General features: G+C 39.0%; 1 protein-coding gene across 7 annotated transcripts in view; it reads left to right on the top strand.

The window, feature by feature from the left end:
* Nucleotides 1–25,465, top strand: part of FAM172A (family with sequence similarity 172 member A) — a 368,850-nt gene that overhangs the window by 259,245 nt on the left and 84,140 nt on the right. For 6 of the 7 annotated variants that reach the window (XM_050943914.1, XM_050943915.1, XM_050943921.1 and 3 more), the window contains one exon: nt 24,728–24,844. The exons of the other annotated variant lie outside the window; for it this stretch is intronic. In XM_050943914.1, the coding sequence (XP_050799871.1) occupies nt 24,728–24,844 (117 nt within the window). The remainder of the gene's footprint in view (nt 1–24,727; nt 24,845–25,465) is intronic. 7 annotated transcript variants of the gene reach the window in all.

Below are 25,465 nucleotides of genomic sequence, written 5' to 3'. Positions count from 1 at the left end.
AAAATAGTTTATTTGACATCTTATATATGTCTTTTATAGTGTTTAAAGCTTTTTCCTTCTACCTGTAACTGGTGTCATCTCATATCATTCTTTTATATCTTTTATCTTTGTTTTCCTTATTTTATTTTTTTATCTCTTGCCTGTATTTCATGGCAGAACCAAATACTAATGAACTTGTCATGTATACCGTAATTCACAAGATGGGTAGACAACTTCTCTCTTTGTCGAGACTCTTTAGAGTGAAATGAAAAAGAAATTAAAGTACCTTATTATGAAAAAACTGAGGATCATCCCTTCCTAATTCAAATTCAGTAAACTATGTGCTGAATTTTTGTGAAACTTTTTGGTCTTTGGAGGTAGATTTTTGAGACAGTGTGTGTTAACTACTTCTTTTGGTATCAAAAGATTGAAGTAATTTCCTGGAAGGCATAGAAGTTATATTATAAAATTGTTGATATTGGACCCTAATAAGGTCTAAATAGTGTTAATCTCCAATTAATAAAAAAAGGAAAAAATGTCAAAACACTCATTACAGGTTTAATTGTAATTTCTGATTGATTCAAAACCTTCTGACTTTTCTGGCCATTCCAATTTAGTCATTCAGTCCAGACTGCCTGTATTGTGTATTCAGCAGTTCCTATTAGACATCTTCACAGTGAGTGATTCTGCTGGGCTTTCTGACACCCGCTTTCATGCATGGCCTGCTATTCTGTGTGGAAATGTTTTTCTGAGCTGCCTGGAACACTAAAGACATCTTGGCCATGTCAGATCGTGTGTGTGTGTGTGTGTGTGTGTGTGTGTGTGTGTATATATATATATATATATATATATATATATATATACACACACACACTTTCCCTGTGAATATTTGTATATAACTTAGTAAATATATGTATATAGTGGACTGTGTGTGTATATTTGTGTATATATGAATATAGTGTGCATGTGTATATATGTATGTGCGTGTACACTCTCATAATGATACGCCTGCTCAAACACAAATGGATTTATAGATTTTCCTTTATATAAGATCCCCTATGAATATTGCTTACTTCCCTTCAGATTTTTTTCTGTTGTTATTGACACTAGGGGGCACTGCTTATCCTCCCTTGTAGCTTTCTTTTGGGACAGTGAGTAAAACTCAGCTGATTTCTGTAATCTTTCTTTAATTAACAATGGAATTCTTATTAAGAAATTCTAGGCTGTTTAATTCATTGTTATTTTGTTTTTAATCTAGTGTCTACATGCCGTGTTAGTACAATGGGTGGAGTCATTTGCACTTACAAATACAGAATCCCATACAGTAATATATTTTTGTTTATTTATTTTAGTCTGAAATGTCGATCTTGGCAATGCCAGAAGGCTAAGTTTGTCCTGTGATGAGGTTTAGATCCCTTGCCAGCTGTGCTTCTAGCCAGCAAGTGTGATGAACAGCTTTAGAAAGAAAGTGAGAGAAAGCATTGAAGAGTTAGTGTGATTCATTTGAACAAAGGTCAAGAGAAAGATAAGCAGAGGACAAGAACAAGAAGTTAAAAAGTATATCTTCAGTAATGAAAGTATCCGTCAATTACATTATCCTAAAATGATTTGTTCACTGATTACTGTGTAATTATTGTTTAGCAAATCACAGAATTATGGGTAAACAATAACCACTTACAAATGTCAGAAAATTAATATCAATATGAACCATTGGCTCAAAATAATAATGTCCAGGTTAGATCATAACAGACACAATTTCATATTAGTTAGTTTGCAAGATATGTATTAAGAAACCACTTTAATGATATTTTAAACTATTAGCTGAATTTATGTGAATTGATATGTTAAATGGCAGGCGAATAAAACAGATAATATTTTGCACACACCGGCTAAATTAGAAATATACTTGTTTAGTCCACAATTTTTTTTAAATTTTAAAGTGATTTTAATGACTGATCCTTATATAGTACTAATATATATTTTAAGTATTACAATATTATCAGACTGCATACATTATTTTATGAAAATCCTATTCGAAGTTCTTGCAGTGTTCTGAGAGGACAGTACTACAAGTTGTTTTTAATATGTAGCTTTTCTAATTATTACCACATAATATAATAGTCATGAGCAGTTTGGATTCCTACCTGTTCTTTAGTAATAGAACTGTCATTTCAGAAGAACAGGCATCACCTAGTTATGCTTTATCAGTTCATAAGCACTGATTAATCAATATGGAGCAGATTCTGTTATAGTCAACATTTTATTATTTGAAATGTTTTCTTGGTGATACTGTCTACAAGCCATCAGATGCCTTCAATCTTGTAATAGGTTTTTTCCTCTCCTAGCAGGATGTTGCTTTTGGCTATAAGAAGTTAATTTCAGATCCTGATATACTCACATTAATTTTTGAAACATTGGTTGGGTGTAGTATAGCAAAGAATAACATGAAGATCACACCACTGTGCTGTAGCTAATTGTTTATTACCTCAAGCCAAAGGGAAGCAGTGTTAATGTGCACACCACAGTGTCTGTAGAAAAGTAGGAAACTGACAAAAAAGGTCTTAGAGATTGCTTCCTGAAGGTCTTGAGAAGAGGCCCAAGGAGGAAAAGGAGAAACAATAGCATCCTCATGGCATAGGGGATAATTGTCATCATTTTTTGGATTTTGGCACATTTGGGAGAACATCTTAGTACATTAAGATAATATTTTATTACCAGACTGCAAGATTTGCCAACAGTTGTGCCTCAGAATAGGAAAACTCATTTTAATGTCTACTTTAAAAAAGTACAGTATTATATGAAAAAATGATTAAAATGCCTACCAGCTGTTATATACACAATAGTTCAATAATATATTTGTGAACTTTGAAATATTTGCTGACAGAGGTGCATGTTTTCTCTTGTTTTGCTAGTAAGTGATCTGTTGACTCTACAGCAATGTAAAAATATCAGCACCTATTATAATCAGCTAGAATTTTACTATAAATCATCAGAAAAAGCATCATGATACACTTGTATACCAATACATTTATTTTGAAATTAATAGAGAAAATAATACAGAGTCTGTGCTTGAGATGGTCTAATAAGTGTGTCCATGAGACCTTCCTTTTAAAGTACTAAATGAAAGCTTTTGCATTGCTAACAGGCTACAAAAATTGCTTAGGTAATAAGACTCTTTTTCTCTTATCAAGAAAAATGAAAGAGGGAGGGACGGTATGGCTCAAGGGATTGGTAATCAGATTACAAAGTCTTTCACTTCTAGGTCACTGGTTCAAATCTGCCCCCTTTTTAGTAGTGACCAAAAGCTGTTACCAGTTGATGGCTTCTCAGTGGTCTTTATTAAATAAATTAGTGGAGTCAGTCCTATGGCCAGTGAAAATCACAGTTAGCACCCATGCAGGCAATCTCAGTTGAGAATATTTCTATAAGCAAGACCAAACTACCTAGTAACGAATAGAAAGGGTCCTTTCGGAAAATGGTTTTAAGTACATTAGTGGAGCAAGATGAATGAGGCTTGCACTGTCACTGCCCATGCTACATCTGGTTTGACTAAGGTTAAATAGAAGATTTTATTCTCTAATTCTGTCAATTACACTTTTCACTAGCACAACTATATGTTGTCAGCTTTCTTACATATTGCACTGCTGAGTTTTAATTTTATTTGAACTGTATCATTCTAAATTATTTCAGCATTGATTAACTTAGCTAATATAACATTTTTAAAATTGCAACAGCTTAAAAGTCCAAATAAAATTATTGCTTATTTAGTCTGAAAAGAAATATACTATATTAGCAAATTTATTTTGGCTAATACAAGAAATACTTTTTATTAATGATTCCGATGCTGTATTAATGATGGGGAAGATATGAGACTGTGGTACAGCACAGACTCCCATTCTCTACATGAACTCTGTAGTTGAAACATGTCCAGAGAAATGCTGGAAAAGTTCAGATAAGGAGAAATACTGAAAAACAGAGTAGCACAAAATACATTTCCCTATATATATAGTATAAGCTCTCTGAGTGTAAATTTTCCAGTGCTATCTTTTATCAGTGATATCATTAGATGTCAAAATGATAGGTTTAAAGATTCTGCCCTTCTTGTCACTGATTTGAAGTGTTATGTTATTCCTATTCCATTAGGATGGGTAGAACTAGAGGATGCTTACTGTAAAGTGAATATTGTTTCTGGTTCATTAATATATAAACCTGAAACTATAGTTTGCTAATATGTGTAATTTGTACATTTATGTGGAAATTGTTTTTACACTTTATCACTATATAGCTATCTAAATATAAATATACACACAATCATACATACAACTACGACATGTTAAAATGATTTTTTTCAAAATTAAATGAAGAAAAAACCTGATAACATTTCTTCTGATATGACAGATAAGCTGTATATGTATTACTGTAGTCATTCTCATACACAGGACAGAGCTAGAGATTTCATCAATCTTAGTTGAAGATTCTCCATAGATGAAACAAGTCATGTCAACAAGCTCTTTTTTTGCACAAACTTTCCCTAGAACTGAACGGATGTAGCTACCTCTTCTGCTTTACTGATGCCACAGCCTGCTGGAAGAACAAAATATGTGAATCTGCAGTATGGAAAAACAATAGGTTACAGCCTTTATTAAAACATGTCACCAAACATTCCAAATGTAAGTGTCCAGCAAATAGTCCCTGCAATTTTGAAACAGACCTTAATAGTCACAAACTGCATTTCTGAACTAATCTGGAAGGCTGCAACCCATACTTTCGTCAAATTCCTTCTCAAGACCCATTTTCCTGTGGGGCAAGAAATAAGCTAAGTAATGAAGTCTAGGTTGAGTGGCAGATGAGGATAGCTGATATTTATCAATTTATATAAGAAATAAAACCTTCAAATTATTTGGAACCATTTAGCTGCACACTTAGCTAGCCAGGTAACTTCATGATCTTATTATCTTTTTTCCTCCCTTCCTTTCTACTATTTGTTGCACTCGCTCGTGTTTTGTTTCTAATAAGACTGTAAGCAATTCAGGCTAAGGATCATGTTTTCCTGTAGGTTTGTACAATTCCTAGCAAAATGGGAGTCTTAACTGGGGCTTTTGAGCAGTGCCAGAAGGGTTTTATAAATAACAATAATCTTGGAGGCCATTTTAATACAACCAGATGTGCAGAGATACCCTAATGCTCCTGCAAGGGGAAACCTTTTACCTGTACATGGCCCCTCTGTCCATTTTAGAGAATGATAGGTCACTATCCTTGCCCACCTTTCCTTTGATGTTCAAGTCTTAATGCATTGGCATTAGGAACTGAGGAGAATGGAAGGAAATTCACCACATGGAATGACTACCACTGGAAACAAAAGAACTTAAGATTAGCAGTATAGATGAAAAGAGTGAGAGTTGACTGCCAGTTTCATAAAGTGGTTCCAGCCAAGAGTGAAGGTTTATAAACCCAAGCCAGGCATTTTAGAAGTTCACTCATAGGTTACAGAAGGCAAAAAACAAAAATCCTAAACATTTATGGCACAGCTGTTGTTAAGCTCATGAAAGGTTCCTTTCAAGTCGAGTGTGAAACTTTACTCTTTTTCCACAGGGGAACCTGATTTTATTCCAACAGTTACCTCAGCCTTCTCTATTTTGAGGCTCTAGGAATAGGCAAGCTCACTTGTGTTCTCTGGCAATATCGAGAAGACTAAAAGTTTGTCTATACACAGTTTTTGTACGACTTTAATGTATCAGTTTAGAAACTGATGTTAAATTGATGCAACCCCCTGTGGATGCTGGCATACTGGTATAAAGGTACTAATTCTTGATTTTTCAGTTTACATGCTGAACTGAAAAATAAAAATAAATTCATTTAGTTTTGGGTCGAACAAATACCTTTGTTTGACCCAAAATGTGGGGGGTTTTTTCATTGGGGGGAGGGATAGCTCAGGGGTTTGAGCATTGGCCTACTAAACCCAGGGTTGTGAGTTCAATCCCTGAGGGGGCCATTAAGGGAACTGGGGTAAAAATCTGGGGATTGGTCCTGCTTGGAGCAGGGGGTTGGACTAGATGACCTCCTGAGGTCCCTTCCAACCCTAATAGTCTATGATTCTATGATTGCAGGTCATTTTTACCTGTGTTTCAGTCTTTTTTAAATTCAGCAAATTATCTACATAAATGCTGTTTCAAAACAAAAAGTCAAAACAAAACTTTTTGAAATGGTCAAAAGAAAATATTTGGAAATGAAATTGCACCTATTTAACTACATCGGTTTCCACACCAATATAGTTAAATCAATGTAAACTATGTGTAGACCATCCCTAAGGCCTCTAAATGTAACCCAGATATTTATGTATATAAAGGGAGTTTTTTCAAGAATTTGTCCCTCAAGTTGAACTAGCCCAAATATCAGTGTGCACTTTGCAAGGAAGACACACTCCAGGTTAAGGTCCTCCCCATTACTAAAGGTGGAGAACGGAGTTGCCGAAAGCAACAAAGGATAATGGAGTGACGTAGACATATTGTAATCTTTGTCTTGTGATGTAATATCACATATTATGCATAATATAATCACAGTGACATAAGGTATATCACTAAAAGTAGCAATACAGACAAATATAAGAGGGGTATCGGGAAGCTATCAGAAGTATGTGACTGATGTCCGTAACCTTCACTCTACCCTGAAAAGCTAGAAACTAATTGAATTGCAGTGTGGTGGTGGTGCAGGTGAAATAAAGAACCCTAGAGAGCCTGTTGTGATCAACTTTGATGGTGTGATGAGACTTTAGGCAAAAAGAAACTGGTAAAAATCAGTTGCCATTTGGATCAGAGTATTCCTTGTGGAATTTAGGAGCCGTGAGTCACTTGGAGTACCTGGTCAGTGATTGATAATATGTTTTGAAAGTAAACACCAAGGATTGCTGTTGGTGCTGCATGTGACCTAACTGTTAAGGCTGGTATGTATTTTTTTATTTACTTTAAATTTTTACAAAGAGCATAAAAGAAAGCCTATCTGTCATGTTCGTTTCTTTAAGTGCCAATTGTCTGTTCAGTTCTGTACAAGGCACAAAAGAAGGCATGGTCCTATTTCAAAGAGCTTACAATTTAGGAGACAGATAACACAATCAAACATGAAATGCAGCAGGAGAGCCAGAGACAGGCTCCATTTTACAGCATATTTTTAATATCATGGGATGTGAAAGAATTTTTACTGACATGGGCTGGAATTTGTGGACTTCACAATTTATTTTTGAGTAAGGACTTGAAAATTGAGAAGGGCGGGTTCTTCACACACAGCAATAGGACGTGTGGCCTTCAGCATGCTCATTTTTAAACCTTTGGAGACCACAGGTGGGAAGACTGGGAGGCATCACGTGGAGTTTAGTGCAAAGACCAAACAAAGATGGAGTATGATCCAGAATCTGCAGACTTGTTTCTTTTGTTTCTAACAACACCAGAGTAAATGAACAGCAACGCTTTTGTATGCCAGAAATATCTATTGTGTGCGTGTGTGTATGCGAGCGTGCATGTGCGTGTGCCTGAGAGAGAATTAGACCATGCAAGTAAATTATGCAAAACTCGCTATAATGAAACTACTCTGAAACCTACAATGAAACAGTATATGATAAATAAGAAACTTTCAGAAAGTTCACTGATACTTTTATAAAGGCACTCATTGCTATAGAATTTAGGCACCATAAATGTTATCGAAAAGCCAACATTAATGTGAACAAATCATACTCTTCTTTCCTTTGTGGATTTTCTGCTATCCAACAGGATTTCTATTGACAGACCATGTATGCACGTGCCATAAATACTCAAGTCTGATTTGTGGTAGTTGATCACTGCCTTGTGTTCTGGGCAATGCATGGATGTACTGTGCTTCCCCGAAGCAGCACCCAAGCTCTCTCATGTTCTACTGTGCTGCCTCTTAGGAGGGCAAAGTGTGTGCTCCCCTCAACAGCAAAATTGTAACCACAGTTATTTGGACCTGAAAGTTTACAGGCACAGAGCATGAGGCTAGATTTTAAAAATTAGGCCTATATTGTATATTGAGCTGAAAGAACTTTACTTTAACCTAAGCATTTCCATTTCTAGTTCAAATACTCTTTAGACTGCTTCATAAAATGTATATGAAAGAGTGTCGTCTTAAAAGCTGCTTCCTAATTTTACCTTTCTTTCCCTCATCTCACAAAAGATGTGAGCCATTTTCTGCATGGTCAGTTACTGTTTATCAAACTTCCTTCTCTGGTTTACTGTGGTCTCTTTTTCAAACTTCCAGGCTCTAGGTCATTTGCTAGGTGTGTGTTTGTTTCATTTTGTTTGGTTTTTTTAGCACACAGACACCACAGGCTTTTTTGTTGAGGTAGCATGCACATAGCAGCACAGTTTAAGCAGGAACGGAAAAGGAAGTTATTACTGCTCTCTTCTGGCTGCCTGTAATAATAAATCATAATTTGCCATTGCCTAACCAGTGAGTAGAGAGTTATCTTCATGAGTTTATGTGACTCCAAAAGCTTCAGTTTACATACCCTCTCCCTTAGTGATCTTGCTTATGGAGAGACTTTTCCTTCCTGAAATTAGTCAAAGGTTGCAAGAATTGAAGCTGAAGCTTCAAAGTACAGGAAAAGTGAATGTTGTCTTATCCTATTGCTATAGTGGAAATCCAGCTGGTAGTGTTTAAATAACAAGGGTGTTAGACTTCATGTCCATCAGTGAGGTGCTCAGCATAACACTCAGCTTTGCTCTTTGCTTTGAAACTCCATACCTTTAGAGAAATAATGTGTGAATATATGATAATATAGAACTAAATCCTTAAATAATTATTCAGGCCTTACTTAACCAAAATTCTTATTGAAAACTGGATGAGAACTTTAGGATTTGCCGTACTGATGATTACCACTATGCACATACTCTATATGTTGTGTGTGTGAGAGAGAGTATGAAAGAAAACACATGGAAACAACATTAAATTGATATGTACATAAAGTGAGTATTAGAGTTGACTACAACAGAAGTAAAAATTTCACATATACCCCTTTGGATATTGTAGACGTGGAAGTAACATTTTATCACTTTGGAAATTTAAAACATAATAAAACTTACTGTTTTACTTGGTTTTATTTCAAATCATTTTCACTATTATGGTCATTTTTAAACTGAGCTCTGGATTTAAAGTTCTGAATTCACACACATCAGAGAGACTTTTATAGCTCACTTGAGGCTTTGTCTCTCATTAGCTATGGGCCATTTTCTTAGTGATAGTTAGAAAAATATTCCCCTTTCAACCTACATTCCCCTTTCAACTCTTGTATATGAGTTCTTTCATTCTCACAAATTTGTTACATATATATATATTTATTTGTGTACAGTAGCTTTAGATCACATAAAATACAACAGAGTAATGTTATATCTATTTTAGTCTTACTCTATAAAATCAGAAAACTGATTCTGGATTCAGGTTCCTTCTTTTGCTGTATTGCCAACTCTTGCAATTTTATTGTGACTAGTGATTTTTGTTGTTTTTTTAAATCTGTCTCTTGAAAACATGATGAAATACTGCCAACTCACAAATTTTCCCTTATTCAAAGTTGCCACTATTCCTATTTTCGTCAGTGAGGCTAAAGCCAGCAAGATGGCTGCCGTTTCCCAGTCACATGGAAGTGAGGCTACCTTTAATGAGGGCCCTGGGGTGAGCAAGAGGCAGATTTAGGGGTTGAAGGAGGATGTGTGGAGGGGGCAGTAGGCAGGCTGAGGGGAACGTTGAGGACTGTGATGGATGTGAGAGATGGAGAGAATGGCAACTTTTCCAACCAGGGGTGGTGGTGGGGAAAGGGTTTTTCCTCTGACCAGCCAGCAGAAGGCAGTATTGTAGTATTGCCAACTTTTGTGAACTGATGGTCAGTCACTGGGATTTAGTGCCTATAGGGACGAACTGTCACAAGAAGCTCCTCCAATCCCACGACCTTCATGGAGTGTGCAAGAGCCTTGGGGCTAAGGACATAGACCTGCCCTGCCACTGAGTCTTGCCTTCAGTGTATGATCCTGTAGCACAGAGAGGGTCCTGGGAGAGTGGAAGGCAGTGGAGAGAGGACTCAGGGAAAGGCTGCTGCTGGGTCAAGAGCCCCAGACTCAGCAGCAACGTTCGCTGTGTCCTGCTGCCTTGGAACTTCTCCTGTGCTTGGGATCTGGGTGGAGGAGAAGCCCTGAAGGCAGTGAGCCAGGAGATGGAGGGACTCAAGGATGTGGTACATCTGGGTACAGGGAAGAAGAGAACCATAGGGGGCAGCAAGGCAAGGAAGTGGGGAAGTCAAGACAGGGATGGCAGTTCAACTTTTTAGAAGGTAAGAGAGGGAAAGTAGAGTCTCCATCTGAGCAGCCAAGCAGAGGGGTGCATTTTGTATGCATTAAACACTGACTTTTCAAGGTAAAATTGCCACACAGACATAGCCAGAAGAGTAGAGGGGAATATAAAGATTAGTTAAAGAATTAGTTAAACTAGTCCAAACTCCTGTATAAGTACTCTTATTTCTGTTTGAAGGGTTTATTTCTCTTTATCTTAAACCTCTTCTTAATTGATTTAAGATCAATCAATATAAGCTTGATTCAGTTTAAACTGAAATAAAAGTGTCCACACGTCCTTTGGCACTGGTTTAATGGAATGAGTTTGAAATCATAAATTAAATTGGTGCCAATAGTGTATGTAGATGAGTCTTTAGACTCTGGTCCTTTATGCATGGTATGGACCCTACTTAAGTCCCTGTCTGGACTAGGAAAATGTTTTAAAATGATCATTAACATATTTTAAACACTGTTCAGCACTTAGCGTAGACAAGGTTTTAGCACCTTTGAAAACACATTAGCTGGTCAACCATAGGTTCCCACATATTGTCAACTAGAATAGCTAGCACTTTTAAGAAGTTGTTAAACTATATCTATACTAGTTGCAAACTCAGTTTAAAGTTGTGGTATGTAACACGTTTTCAAATGTGGCCTATTTTCCTGTTCTAGACAGAGTTATTGATCCTGGCAACAAATTTCTTCTCCCTTTCTTCTCATGTTGTCCCCTCTGCTATTCCCTCAGTTCTTTGCTTGGCAATGTCTAGTAGAGAGTTTTCGTAAGGTTAGCCTGCATAAACCTATTCTCATGGTAATTGGATTTCAAGGTGAATTGACTCACAAAAGATTGTCAGGAGGATTTGGTAGCCCACTGCACCAGAATCTGAAGCTTTCTTCACAGCAGTAGGTATAGTGGTAAGTTCACAGGTCCAAGTCAGTAGGAGAAAGGAGCCAGAAAGGCTGGCAGTCAGAGTCAGGGGAACAAGAAGAATAGGGAAGAATAAGATACAAAGTTAGCACTGGCAGTGAGCCTGTGCTGTCTACTTAGCTCTCCCAATGCTTCATTTAGATGTTGAATAGTCTAGTAGACAGGACTGAGACTGGTGGGACACTGCACTTGAGAGCTTGGGAGACAAGGAGCAAAAGTTTCTCGTTATATCTTTCTCTGTTTAGTGTGAATTTCTCCTACTTTTAGATCTCTTTCTTCCATAATGTGACACTAGACCTTTTGAGCTTTTTTCCTCATTCTCTCAAGCCTTTTCTTAAATCTGAGTGGCCAAACAACTTGCTACTTTACTAGATATGGTATTCAAATACCTACACAGTGCCTTGCAGGCCAGGGGACACTGGAAAATACTATGTGAAGGTACTCTCCCAAGTTCTTTCCACAGCCCAGCCTCTACCAACTTGGCACACCAACATGAGACACCACCCAGTAGACTATATACTTGAGACTTTTCAACACAGTTTTCCCTCTTCTTCCATGCTTTGATCAGCAGGGAAATAGTTAAGAGTGTTAAAGAGTTAAAAGCAGCAGAAGTGTGATTCTCAGCACATGGGACAATACACACACTAATTCTGCTTGAACTAATGTGCTAAAAATAGTAGTGTGGCCATGGTGGTACAGGTGGCAGCTTGGGTTAGCTGGCCAAGTACAATCCAGCCTGACCCCCTGGGTTCAGGTAGCTAGCCTAAGCCACTGCCTATGCCAATCTGGCCACACTGCTATTTTTAGTGTGCTAGCTCAAGCAGGGGTAATACACATATGTCCCCGTGAGCTGGGACTCACATCTCCTAGCTGCCATTTAGACATGCCCTGAGACAGACCTTACTATTTTGGCTTACCCTCTAGTCACATTTTGTACGTTTTCTTCAAAGCTATGAGGGACAGAGACTTTTTAAAGAACTTAAAGCTTAGATCTGGCGCATAAGATGGCTGTTAGCAGGATAAAGTACCAGTTTGCCAATCCAGTGCAATGCAGCCAATTCAAGTCTCTTCTTCCACGGTTCTGTATGGTTCCCTACCAGATCAGACTCTTTAATGGTAGCCCAGCAAATACCTGAAAATATTAGCTGGAGGCAAATTATCCATTAAATCATAGAATCATAGGGTTAGAAGGTACCACAGGGGTCATCTAGTCTAACAAGATGCAGGATTTGTTGTGTCTAAACCATCCAAGACCAATGGCTATCCAGCCTACTTTTGAAAACATCCTGTGAAGAAGCTTCCACAACCTACTGAGGCAGTCTGTTCCATTGTTCTACCATTCTTACGGTTAGGAAGGTTTTCTTGAGATTTAACCTAAATCTGCTATGCTGTAGTTTGAACCCACTGCCTCTTGTCCTGCCCTCTGTGGCAAAAAAGAACAGCTTTTCTCCATGTTTTTTGTGGCAGCTTTTCAAGTATCTGAAGACCGCTACATATCGCCACTTAATCTCCTCTTTTCCAAACTAAACATACCCAGCTTCTTCAGCCTTTGCTTGAATGGCTTCCATTCCATCCCTTTGATCATCTTTGTCACTCATCTCTGGATCTTTTCCAGTTTCTCTGCATCCTTTCTGTACATTGATGACAAAAATTGGACACAATACTCCAGCTGAGACCTAACCAGCACTGAACAGAGAGGTACTATCACATCCTGTGACTTGCACGTTATGCCTCTGTTAATGCAACCTAAAATTGCATTTGCTTTTTTTGCAACAGCATCACACTGCTGACTCATGGTGATGCTGTGATCCACCACAACTCCCAGATCCTTCTCAGAAGAGCTGCAGCCAAGCCAATTTTCCTCCATTATATATTTGTTTATTTTGTTTTTCTTCCTGAAATGTAGCACCTTACATTTGTCTTTCCTGAATTTAATTTTGTTGTCTGTAGCCCAGTTCTCCAGTTTATCAAGATCCCTCTGAATTTTAGCTTGATCTTCTGAAGTATTGACAACCCCCCACCCAGCTTTGTGTCATGTGCTAGCTTGATCGGCATGCTTTCTATACCTACATCCAGGTCATTAATAAAGAAGTTAAATAATACTGGACCCAGAACAGATCCCTGTGAAATTCCACTTGAGACCTTCCTCCAATCTGACATTATTCCATTAATAGTTACTCTTTGTTTGCAGTTATTTAACCAATTATGTATCCACTTAATGGTAGTTCTGTCAAGCCTGCATTTCTCCAGCTAACTTATCAGAACGTCAATAATAATGTATGGCTTTTCTCTCCTCTAGTAGATGCCTTTGGAGTGAGTGTCTTGTCTGAGCTCTGCCAGAGAGCAAAATCTCTGTGCCTTCTACTTAGGAAAACTTTATATCTATCAGATTTTAACCAGAGTACCAACATTTTGTCTCATTTATAGGTGACAAGTTTCTAACAGGCTTTGGGAGACCAATGAGGAGCTATTATCAAATCTTGTACATGGTGACCAATGGCAGGCAAGTTGATAGAAAGATCTGTAGCCCCAGACATCAGATGAAGATGTTAGATGAGTTTATGAGCTTTCTATACTTTGGATCCTGTTTTAGACTGACAGTAATGGGTCCCATTTCAGAGGGCTAGATTGCCCAATTTGTAGTTGCTTTGACAAGGCTCAGTTAGAGACTCAGAGTCAGATTTCCACCAATATGAATGGTATTTCAGTTTGTGTACCACTGCCTGGTTCCTATGGCACTGGTAGGAGTGGTCTATGTTTTAGCCTGGTACCCCAAATTGGCCTCAGGTTTGGTAATTGGAGGTGGACTATGGCAGACAATAATGACTCCACATTTAGAAGCAAGCAAGCCCTGTAGCAAGTTATTCTGTGACACAAATCAGCAAGAAAAGTGTGTTGGGAACTTGATGTTCTTTAGGTTTATTATAGCTCCTCAAAGGCTTTTCTCCTATGAGCCCTGTCTTAAAATTGCAGAGACTGAAAGAGGCTGGGTAACTGTTTTATTAAGTTTAAAGTTTGAATAGAGTTGCAGCTTGAAGCCTTTATACCAAAGAATTGTATTGTGAGTTTTATTTGCACCGTTCACAAAATAGTACTAGCAATATTTTGTGTATTGCCACAAAAATACTACTTTAATGTCACACTTCTGTAATCACTTAAACCCCTGAAAACAATGAAATTCGCTGGCCAGGTGAACATTTGCTGGTTTATACTTATTGTAATATCTTTAACACTTTTTTTGCACCAACACAGCTAAATCTGCTACATGATCAAATGGAGTGTTTCTCGGGGGAAGAGGAAAGCTCATTCAAATGCCAGTCATAAAGCAGAAGTTAATCCTGCTCTAGGATGGACTAACTACTTTGCTTTTGAGTGGGAGTGAAATGAAGATTTGAAAGAGTGATAGGAAGGGCTTAGAGGCATATCCCCTCTCCCAGGTGAGCAACTGGAGTCTGTAGAAATAAGCACTACGTCCCCCCTCTATAAGGAGGGGTCTTCAGAGAAAATTCTTCCAATTGCTCCCCGGCTGTGAATTCTTCTGTCCTTCCCCTGCCCCAGACAATTCACAGAGCCCAGCATGTCTACTGAGAATTTGTGCCCATTTGGGTGTTCATTGAAACCTGAGGAATACCATATTGATATTATATCATATCTTAATGAGCAAATGAGGGTGGAAGACCTAGAGGAGGGAGAGACTTCCCAACCAACTCAAATTTTTAAAAAGAGTTGACGAAATGGATGAAATTTTGGACCATTTCTTATTTTGACTGAATCAGTTTGCCCATTCTTAATTAGGAGTGACCAGAAGGGCTAAGTGTGCCAGAAGCCCCAGAGAGCTCTTATACCAACAGCTGTAGAGGATAAATTTGATTGGCGGAGCCCTATAGAAATAGAGACATATTTTAATAACCTTTCTCAAATTTTTGAATATTTATTCCTTATTACATTTGTTATAACAACTACTATAGATATTATGGACCCCTCACAAATAGCTATTCCCACAAGCATGCTTACATTTATTTATAGTTTAATTGACTTCAGTGTGGTTAGGTGAAGGAGTAAGCATGGAACTAAGTGTTTGCAGGATTTGGCCCTTTATTACATAAATTGTGGCATGCTGATAATTTCTTTTGACAAAAATGTTATGCTGTCATATATAACTTTCAGTGTCACAAGTATTGATACTTACTTTGTTACAATATCAAGTATGTCAGATATCTGACTGAATTCAGTAGCATGTCAATTGACAATACAGAGTCGCAGTTGATAACAGCTGTATTAAAATTGATCCACAATAAAGAACAAATATATTTGAAATTAATGACCAAATTTTCAAAGGGGCTTCAAGGTGATTTTATTTGTGCATGTGAAAGTGATAGATTCTGTCACTTGACTGAATAAGTCAATAAAATTTAGACATGTAAAAGTATGTGCACAAATTTTCATCCGTGCAAATAGAGGCAACTTGCCTGTAACTGTTTCAGATTCCACAGTGCTCATTGGCTGGGACTTTTTCGTACAGAATATATTTTAAGATAAACATCACAAACAGACTATTATATTCTGTATGTAAAATATATATATACGTTATTAGGGAATAAATTATACTGTGACTTCCCTGTGTTGTCCTTAGTAAGTATACATTTGATATTTTTCTTACACATTTGTATTCTTCTGCATACTAAGGCTGTATTTATGAAATATATATTTTGCCTGTGGGAATGGTGATATGTCTGATGTTATGGGAACCTGTGAATAGGATTGAAAAGTTTTGTAAATTAACTCAAATTACAGAGTTATATTCTATTTCATTCCATAGAAAATTCTACAGAATTCTATAGATTGCTGAAAACGATATTTTTTTCCCTTTACCTGGGATGCTATTTTTTGCGCTGCTCAGAGGAGATCTGATTTGCTCCAGCCAGCTAGCATATAGTGGAGCTTTCTCACATAGCTCCCAATGTGTGCTACATTCATTGTATGAGACAAGTCACTGGGGCAAAAGGGAAGGCCCCTCTTGCTTCCCATCTGTGACTACAAGGCTTTTCCTCCACCCATCCATGTATTCATATGGACATAGTCATGGATAGCATGTATATTGCAAAACTCTGCTGTTGTTCATGAAGCTTTCAAAAAAATACTCTATGCCTTCATTGGAGTGATTAAGTTTGTTTTCCCATCCTCTGTTATGAATTGAATTGATTTACCTAACTAATGCATTTCCTTTCTTGTACTCCCAGTTCACTACACTTAGCCTTACATAGCTGTAGATCCCATTGTAGGTTGTCTTTGAAAGAGAGTTTAGCAGTTGTGTCCTATCAGACACCAGTGCGATGATGGTGTTTCTGTCTTGTATAGTCAAGTTCAGTTAGGAGAATTAAGAGGAAACAAATCCTGTAAAGAAGAATAGCCTTAATCATTGGACTCAGACATGCTTGTAGTAAATCACCCTTGCATCTACTTTAAGGCACTTTTATGTTGCCAGCCCAGTGTAAATGGATCACAATGTGAATTAGAATCAGGCCCAATAATATCTGACAATAGTTTATGAACTAAAAGAGCGTGTGCTTTCCCATTTAAGGGGCACTGGAGTAAGGGACCAGACAACCCCTGTTCCATGAGGAAATAGATGTTCAAGCAGGGAAATGGCGCCATGGGGTTAATTGGGTAACTACACCCTGAACACGATAAGCCTGCCGTTAGGTGACTCACAGAAAGGGGTGGGGCAGACAACCAGGAGAGGAGAATTGTAGGGGAACACTGACTCTGGAGAGAGGTTGCCTAGAATGGGAACTAGAACCAGACAGGAGATTAGTGGGCTGAAGAAGCCTGCCTGATTCACAGCACAGCTTCAAAGTCAGGCCCCTGAACCAAGGAGAAGAAGTATGTGAGTCCAAGGATGAAGAGGGGCTCTGTGCAGCAGAACAAGAACCCACGTATTGGTGACTGGGGAAGCCTGCTTAACTCATTGCACAGCCCCAGGAAGGAGAGCTGTGAGATGCAAAGTAATGCACACTGGAAAACATAATCCAAATTATAGATATAAAATGGTGGGGTCTAAATTAACTGTTACCACTCAAGAAAGAGATCTTGGAGTCATTGTGGATAATTCTCTGAAAACATCCACTCAGTGCAGCGGCCGTCAAAAAAGCAAACACAATCTTGAGAATCATTAAGAAAGGGATAGATCATAAGACAGAAAATATCATATTGCTTCTATATAAATCCATGGTACATTCACATCTTGAATACTGCATGCAGATGTGGTCCCCCATCTCAAAAAAGATATTTTGGACTTGGAAATAGTTCAGAAAAGGGCAACAAAAATGATTAGAGGTATAGAATTGCTGCCGTATGAGGAGAGATTAATAAAACTGGGACTTTTCAGCTTGGAAAAGAGAAAGCTAAGAGGAGATATATAGAGGTTTATAAAAGCATGACTGGTATGGAGAAAGTAATTAAGTGTTGTTTACTCTTTCTCATAACACAAGAACTTGGGGCCACCAAATGAAATTAATAGGCAGCAGGTTTAAAACAAACAAAAAGAAGTATTTTTTCATACAATGCACAGTCAACGTGTGGAACTCCTTGTGAAGGCCAAGACTATAACACAGTTCAAAAAAGAACTAGATAAATTAATGGAGGATTGGTCCATCAATGGCTATTAGCTAGGATGGGCAGGGATGGTGTCCTTAGCCTCTGTTTGCAGAAGTTGGGAATGGAGGACAGGGGATGGATCACTTGATGATTATCTATTTTGTTCATTCTCTCTTGGGCACCTGGCATTAGCCACTGTTGGAAGACAGGATACTGGGCTAGATGGACCTTTGGTCTGACCCAGTATGGCTGTTCTTATGTTCTTAGGAGATCTCTGAACCAGGGGAAAGAGTTGTGAGTCCAGGGACCAGAGTAGAAAGAGACCTGTCTGAAAGACTCTCCAGAGAGGCCAAGTCCTGCATTGGGAGTGGCAGTTCTCTGGCTTACTTAATGCCACAAGGAGCCTTGGTTCCTCCCTGAGCTTCAGGGCTGAGACATCCTGTCAATTTTAATCCACCTGTCAATTTCTTCAAAAAGGAGTAGAAAAGGGCATCACCCCAGAGAGGAGACAAGACAGACATCTCCGTCTCCAGGACCGTCAGAAGCAAGTTGTTGGAACTCATCTTAAACTCTGAAACTGAAGGGCAGCTAGTGGCCTAAAAGGAGTCCCTCTCGCTCCTCAACTCCAGTTTGAAAAGAGTGCAGTACCAGCTAAATCCACCTTTCCTCTGGCAATGACTTTGCAGCACTCTTGGTATCCAGCACTTCAGATAGTGGCCCTACTGGGTGCCCTATAGTATTCAAACCATCGGCCTGGAAGCCAGCATCCTCTGGCCCACTTCTAGGGTTAGAGCCCTTTCTCTTAAGAGTCAGAACAATCAAGAGGCAGAAGTAAAGGAATAATTGATCCCAGCAGCAGTTTCGTCATCCATCCCTGATGAGGTAGTCAATCCCTTTATGCCTTGTCCAACAGGTGACTTTAAGGCATTCTAAGACCCAATTATATGCATGGGTGAGACTTTTAACATCCCTCTAGAAGGAGTATAAGAGAAGTTACACAAGCTGCCAGACATGCAGCCATTGTCTATTATTAACTAGAGAGTCTACATGCGAAGGACTTGTGGCAGACTCCAGCATTAATACCTACCACTTCCGAAAGGATGAATAGACAGTACTGGTTCTGCTTCTCTGCTGGTCTCCAGATGAATAATGGCAGCTACCAGACAATGTGCACTGGGACAAATTGTCTTAGTTTATGGCATGACTCGCACAGGAGCGTAAGATCTGAAATCCATCATGTGAGATGGGCAGCTGATAGCTAGAACTTTCCTGCTGGCTGCTTTGATGCATCTGATATGTCTGCATGCATCATGGCCACATGGGTTATGCTCTGAAGATCCTCTGAGCTCCAGTCATCGAGAATATCCAGGGAGGTCCATACCATGACTGAGGATTTTCCTTTTGAGGGCTGTGATTTCTGAAACTCAAAGACTCATGAGACCTTCCACTCACTAAAAGGACTCTAGAGCCATTTTGCACTCTCTGAGCTTGAATCCCTTCCCTCCTTGCCCCAGGAGGAAACAAGCCAGATTTCAAACCTTTGCTCCATTCTATTGTAATCCATTGGAGTCTCCAAGGAAGAAGCGCAGGTTCCTATGCAGAGGACACGCTGCCTCTTCCTCAGATATGATTCACTCAACATCTTCCTCTCAACAACAGGTTTCATGCCATCTTCAAGAGACTGACAGAACCTTTGGAGGCTCTTTACCCTTTTCCCTCACTTTCGCAACTGTCTTTTTTTTTTTGGAGGGGGGAGAGGGTTGGAACCTGGATTGGGATCAAACAGACCCGTGGATCCAGGAGATTATCAGCAATTGATATTACAGTTCCAATCCCTTACTACCCCACGACCATCTTCCCCATCCCTCTTTAGGGATCCCACTCACAAGATAATGTGAAAGCAAGAGGTGGGCTCATCTCGGAGCAATGGAGGAAGTTTCATTGCAGTTCAAGGGTCAGGGGTCTTTATTCCCATTATTTTCTCCTTCCAAAAAAAGATGGTTAGCCTCCTATTCTGGACCTTCAACATCTCAACACCATATATCTGCCTTACAGGAAATATGTCAGATTCCTAGCAGGAACATCTCATTACCAGAACAGTATCCTGCCCTTTGGTCTTCCCACAATACTGAGGATGTACTTGTCAGCCCTAGTAGCTCACTTAATGAGACAAGGGATCCAAATCTACCCATATCTCACTGATGAGTTGATCTTTAGAAGATCACTGCAGCAAGTGGCAATAGACATAAGTCTGTTGATGGATGTTGACATAATTAATGCATAGCTGTGATGTTTTAATGTCAGCACAATAGACTTATGTGACACAGATTGAGAAATGCCAACTGTTCTGCTCCAGAGGGGCTCCCATCTAGACTCCCTGTAAGATACCTTTTTGAACCCCTGGACACTGGGACTAACATATGCGTTCCCACCCCCCCACAACCCCGATCTCTGTGATATTGATGGTCCTGAGGATTTAGGCAAGATACTAGATCAAGGCCCATGACAGTCCCAGCACAGGCCAGGAAATTCTGGGGAATTCAGATCTAGTAAGCATCTCAAGGTAGCTGCTGATTATTTTGCCTGTTCTGCCCAACAGTTTTGCAGCACGGCAGTCAGAGGCTATACCAGCTGGCTGACGTTCACCAAAAGAAGCTGTTCAGCTGAAGTTCAGAACTTTCTGCTCCAAAGCAGGAAAGCCTCAGCCAGACTGACTTATAAAGCTTAGCAGAAGAGATTTTATATTTGGTCATATCAGCACTAACTCTCTCCCTTGACTACACTTATTTCAGTGATATTGGACTATTTACTAGCTCTGAAACAATCTGGACTTTGTGATTGTTCCTTAGGAATTTTTGCACATCACCCTCTTTCATATTCAGGGCCACACTGCATTTTCTTACCCTACAGTGGCTAGATTCCGTAAGGGTCTTATTCATGTTTTCCCTCCAATTTTGGAGTCATCTCCCTCTTGGGAACCTCAATATAGTATTAAGAGGGTTGACAGACTCTCCCTTTGTTCCCTGTACCACCTAACAGTGAAGACTATTTTTTTTAGTAGCCATTATATCTTCTTGACAGGTAGGGTTGATTCAGACCCTCAGGGTGGGTCCCCCTTATACAAATATTCATAAGGACAGGATTAATCTCAGGCCTCATCCCAAATTCCTGCTCAAAGTTGTTTCAGATTCCATGTGAACCAATTTATTCATCTTCCAGTTTTCTTACCCAAACCTCATTCCAGCTTGGGGGAAGCTAGACTTCATACACTTGATTTAGTAAGGGTACTGTCATATTACCTTATCAGGACAAAACCATTCAGGAACACACCTAGACTGTTTGTAGCCATTGTGAAAGTGAAAGGGTCAGTTTCTTTACCAAGATTATCAGAATGGGTCTCTAATTGCATAAGAACGTATTATGATCTAGCTAAGTTAGATCTACCTACCCATATAAGAACTCATTTTCAGTTGCTGAAAAAGTGTGCTCTGTGTTTCTGAAAGCTAAACAGAGTATATTGATAGTACAGTACATTGTTCAAGCTGTATAATTTAGGGAAGCTGGGCATGAAGATCTTGCAGGGGCAGTGTGTAAGTATCCTTCCCTTGGAATTGTTTTTAAAGGATAAGTCAGTTGGTGCAATCAGCATTTCCACCACAACAAAGAGAGGGAGGAAATAATGTCCAAAAGTATATTTATGAACTGTAGAGGTAAATCATCTGTGGCAAGGGTTATTTAACAGTAGTCAGAGAGGAGGCAAGCTCCATAAGAGTAGTGAAATTTCTGTAGCTTTCCCTTCAGGAGCACCGCCATCTTTTTTGCTGTCCTAGGCAGTGGAAGGTCCCTCCCCCGAAATGCCGCCCCCAACAGAGGCAGTAGAGGGTCTGGCCGCCGCAGTCACCCCCCCCCCCCCAATGTTAGCACTCGGTCGCCTAATGGGTTGCACCGGCCCTGCTTCCCTTCAGTTTAGTAGCAGAACTTTCACAAGCGACACCTGGGAGCTCTCTCCACACATCACTGTTGTTAGCCCTTGGCTGTCTCAAAAGGTTTTGGTTCCTGGAACTGATGGATCACCCTAGATCACCCGCTTAATCTTCAAATATAACTGTATGACCCAGGACTTGGTATACTATAGTGACTCTGCTCATGTGGGTCTTTTGACCTGACTCTTGACAGGGTATGTAAGAAGAGCAAGGTGGTTTTGGAACAGGTGATTTCTATAGTGTATGAAGAATCAACATCTTCATGTGTTTTATAGAATTTGAGCCTATTTGGGGCCTTCTACAATGATAGAAAATCTAATAATTTTATCTATAACACTCATACCATTCATATCTTTCATCAAAACAAGCTGAATGTTTTTACAAAATTCTCCAAGGTATCTTGGACTTTCCTCTGAACCATCTAGTACTGGCCACTATCAGGGATAGGTAAAGGACCACTGGTCTGACCTGGTATTGGAATTTCTAGGTTCACTTTGCAGTGGTGGTGAATATTTTCCAGCCAGCCAGAGTGTTATTTTCATTACATTCATTTTAAAATATGCATAACTGGAAAACAAAAAATGACAATTTAAGATTTGGAAGTGCAGCAGTGATTTGATGGTAATATTAGTAGTGCTCAGTGAAAAGAATGTGCATGTGTACTCTTTAGAGGAAATAGAAGACAGTTTATACAGGATCTTGGCGAACATTGCTTCTGTATCAAAAGTATGGATTTCAATGTTCGTCTGTTTATGATATGAAAAGTAATTCACAACAATAGTCTCTCGTCATTTCAGAGAAGTAGTCTATTATGTTGAAAAATAGTTGATTCTACTAACAAAGGAGGGCTCTTTCTACAGAGAAATTGTCCATGTAGCCATTACATGAGAGGAAGTTGGAAAAAGAATGACATTTAGTACAACATATACAATGGTGAAAATACTAGTTGTGAGATGCAGTTTCTATAACTATAATTCATTACACTTTCTTTGATCTGTTTTTACCAATTAGGGTCAGGAGATTAAAAACTTTTGTCTGTTTTTGATATTGCTCTTCCTTTGCAGTCCCTTTATCTTGTCGACCAGTGTTGAGTTCTAGAGCATCTTTGTCAATTCATGTGTGTTATTTGCAGCAATCATTTTATTGTTTTTAGTAATCGCATCATTTAGATATGGCATTGTGTCAAATTTTAATGGAGGCTAGTGTCCAACCCTAAAGCAGGTTCGGTGAATTGTTCAATCGAGGGAGGAAAATTAAAACCAGACAAATATAAACTTGAAAACACTACGTGGCCGTTTATTAACAGGGAGAAAATCACAACTTGGGCTGGGGAGGAGCACGTTTACCAACTAACAGTATTATTGGAACAAGAAACTTTTACACAACCTGAAGCAGTCTGTTTACATTTATCAACAAGAAACCAAATGATTCAAAATTAACTGCCCTTTAGAAAAAAGGTAGACGAATATACCAAATAAAATAAACTGTGTGCACGCTAACCAAATACTACTATCAAATACACCAATTACCTTCAATAGTAGTTATTACAATAGCTCAGTTCTTATATACCATATATACACAACTCTACATCAAATAACAACATATGCAATTCTGTACCAAATAAGAGAGGGGGAAAGAAGAAGAGGCTAAGCAAAGCACAGAAAGAAAGATTAGAAAGCAAGTACCGTATTCCAAGCGCAGCTGACCAGCAGAACAGACACCAGAAGCATTCCAAATCCGTAGAAGATAACGTTGAAAAAGTAATAAAAGGACACGTCCCGAGCCGGCTATATCCGGAGGAGACCCCTGGCCGAAGGGTTGATCAGGTCCTTCAGTCAGTCCGTGGATACTCCTACAGATCCCGGCACGAGGCATGGTTTTATTCAAAGGCCCTTTTGACGCTTGTCAGGATCTGATTGGTCCCTAGCTCCTACGCCCTCCAGGTTCCGAGCTGTTGCCCCCTACGTAGATAGGATTTGCACACGGCACACTAGAAGCTGCTAGCAGCTGCACCCGGCACGCTAGCATAGTTTTGCACACAACTCTAATCTGACCATTTGAACTGAACTATGATTGGTCAGATTGGGCCCCTTTGCTCACGGCACGCTGGAGTTATGCACACAGCACTAACCTGACCCCTGGGTTACCAGGCAGAAGAGCTGGAGACTGCACACGACACTAGCCTGACCCCTAGGTGACCAGGAAAAAGAGCGGGAATAATGCACACGGCACTCTAATGTTGCACACCGCACCACGGTGTTGCACACAGTACCAGTGTGACCTCTAGATGACCGGCAATTGGCCATACAGACACCATGTTGGAAAAAGACCTTAGGGCTGCGACAGCTAGTATATTAGAAAACAAAATAATATTGATAGGCTCTGATGATAGTGTGCATGAGAGAGACCACAAAGAATTCTGGGACCATAGTAGGAGTGCAGGGCAGCTAAATTGAATAGAAAAAGAAAAAAAACCATACAAGTCAAAGTAAGATTGTACGTCGGAAAAACTACAGCAATCTACTGAAAATTAGTAGATGATAGTCATGAGTAGCTTACAGTGAACCACGGGTTCCAGCTTCCCTGAAGCACAGAAATAGGAACTTGAAAAAACTTGTAAAAGGTGTCCTCAGGGAATCTTCCATTTTTTCACTATGATACCTTTCATCCTAGAATTGTCAAGCCACATGGAAAATAATAGGACTGAATAGTTCAGTGCGTTAAAAGTTAGTATTATTTCTTTTATCAAAAATATTAGGTCTTTCTGTATGTCTGGAACTGTTAGGATTTGTATAAACTTTAAAACAAGTGAAGTCAACTTGAATTAGCCTCGCTTTTTTTAATTTAAAATCATTATCTGTTACTAAGCAGACACCATTCAAGTGAAAAAAGAACTTAAAGCCCATATTTTTTAACAGATGATTCAACGAGAGGCAGATGTAAAGAATAAGGTAACTGCTGTGGCGTTGACAGACTCTGTTCACAATGTGTGGCATCAAGAAGCTGGCAAAACTATTCGAGAATGGATGCGAGAGGTGAGAATGGTTTTTAAATGAGTTGGGGCAGACAGTGCTTTATATGATTCTACAAACGTATTTAAATACTGACCTCTTCCATTTCTTTAAGATACACAAGAAAGCATTATTAAAGAACGGTGTAAATAGCATGCCTACATCTGTCCCTGAAATAATTTCAATTAAAAACATTTTGGGAACTCAGTCACCAGTGAAAACCAATCAAAACTGACTGTAGTTTTCTCTTCTACTATACAGCAAAGTATGTTCAAATATATAAGGCACATGATCTGGTAACAGAGTAGTGTACTGGGAGGCACTTAGGACTCCTGGATTCTGAATCTGCTTGCTTTGTGGAGCAAGTTCTTTCACCTTTTTGTGCCTCAATTTATGATCTGTAGAACTCCTGTAAATTTATCCACCTCACACAAGTGTTATGAGATTTAATTGTTTATAAAGTACTTTAGAGATCCTTTGGTGAAAGGGCAAAGCATTCTTATTACTTCTGTACTATGGGAACTGCTAGTTGATCTGAGGTTATCCTGATATTGGTTTATGGCCAGCAAGCACAACTTCTTTTCTGTGGGTGGAATATAACGGAATATATTTATTATGCATTTTAAGACTTAAGTATGGGCTAGC

This window comes from Gopherus flavomarginatus, chromosome 3, assembly GCF_025201925.1.
Source record: "Gopherus flavomarginatus isolate rGopFla2 chromosome 3, rGopFla2.mat.asm, whole genome shotgun sequence".
Classification (NCBI taxonomy): Eukaryota; Metazoa; Chordata; order Testudines; family Testudinidae; genus Gopherus; species Gopherus flavomarginatus.
Note: the sequence above shows the minus strand (reverse complement) of the source record. Positions and strands in the feature narration are given on the sequence as shown.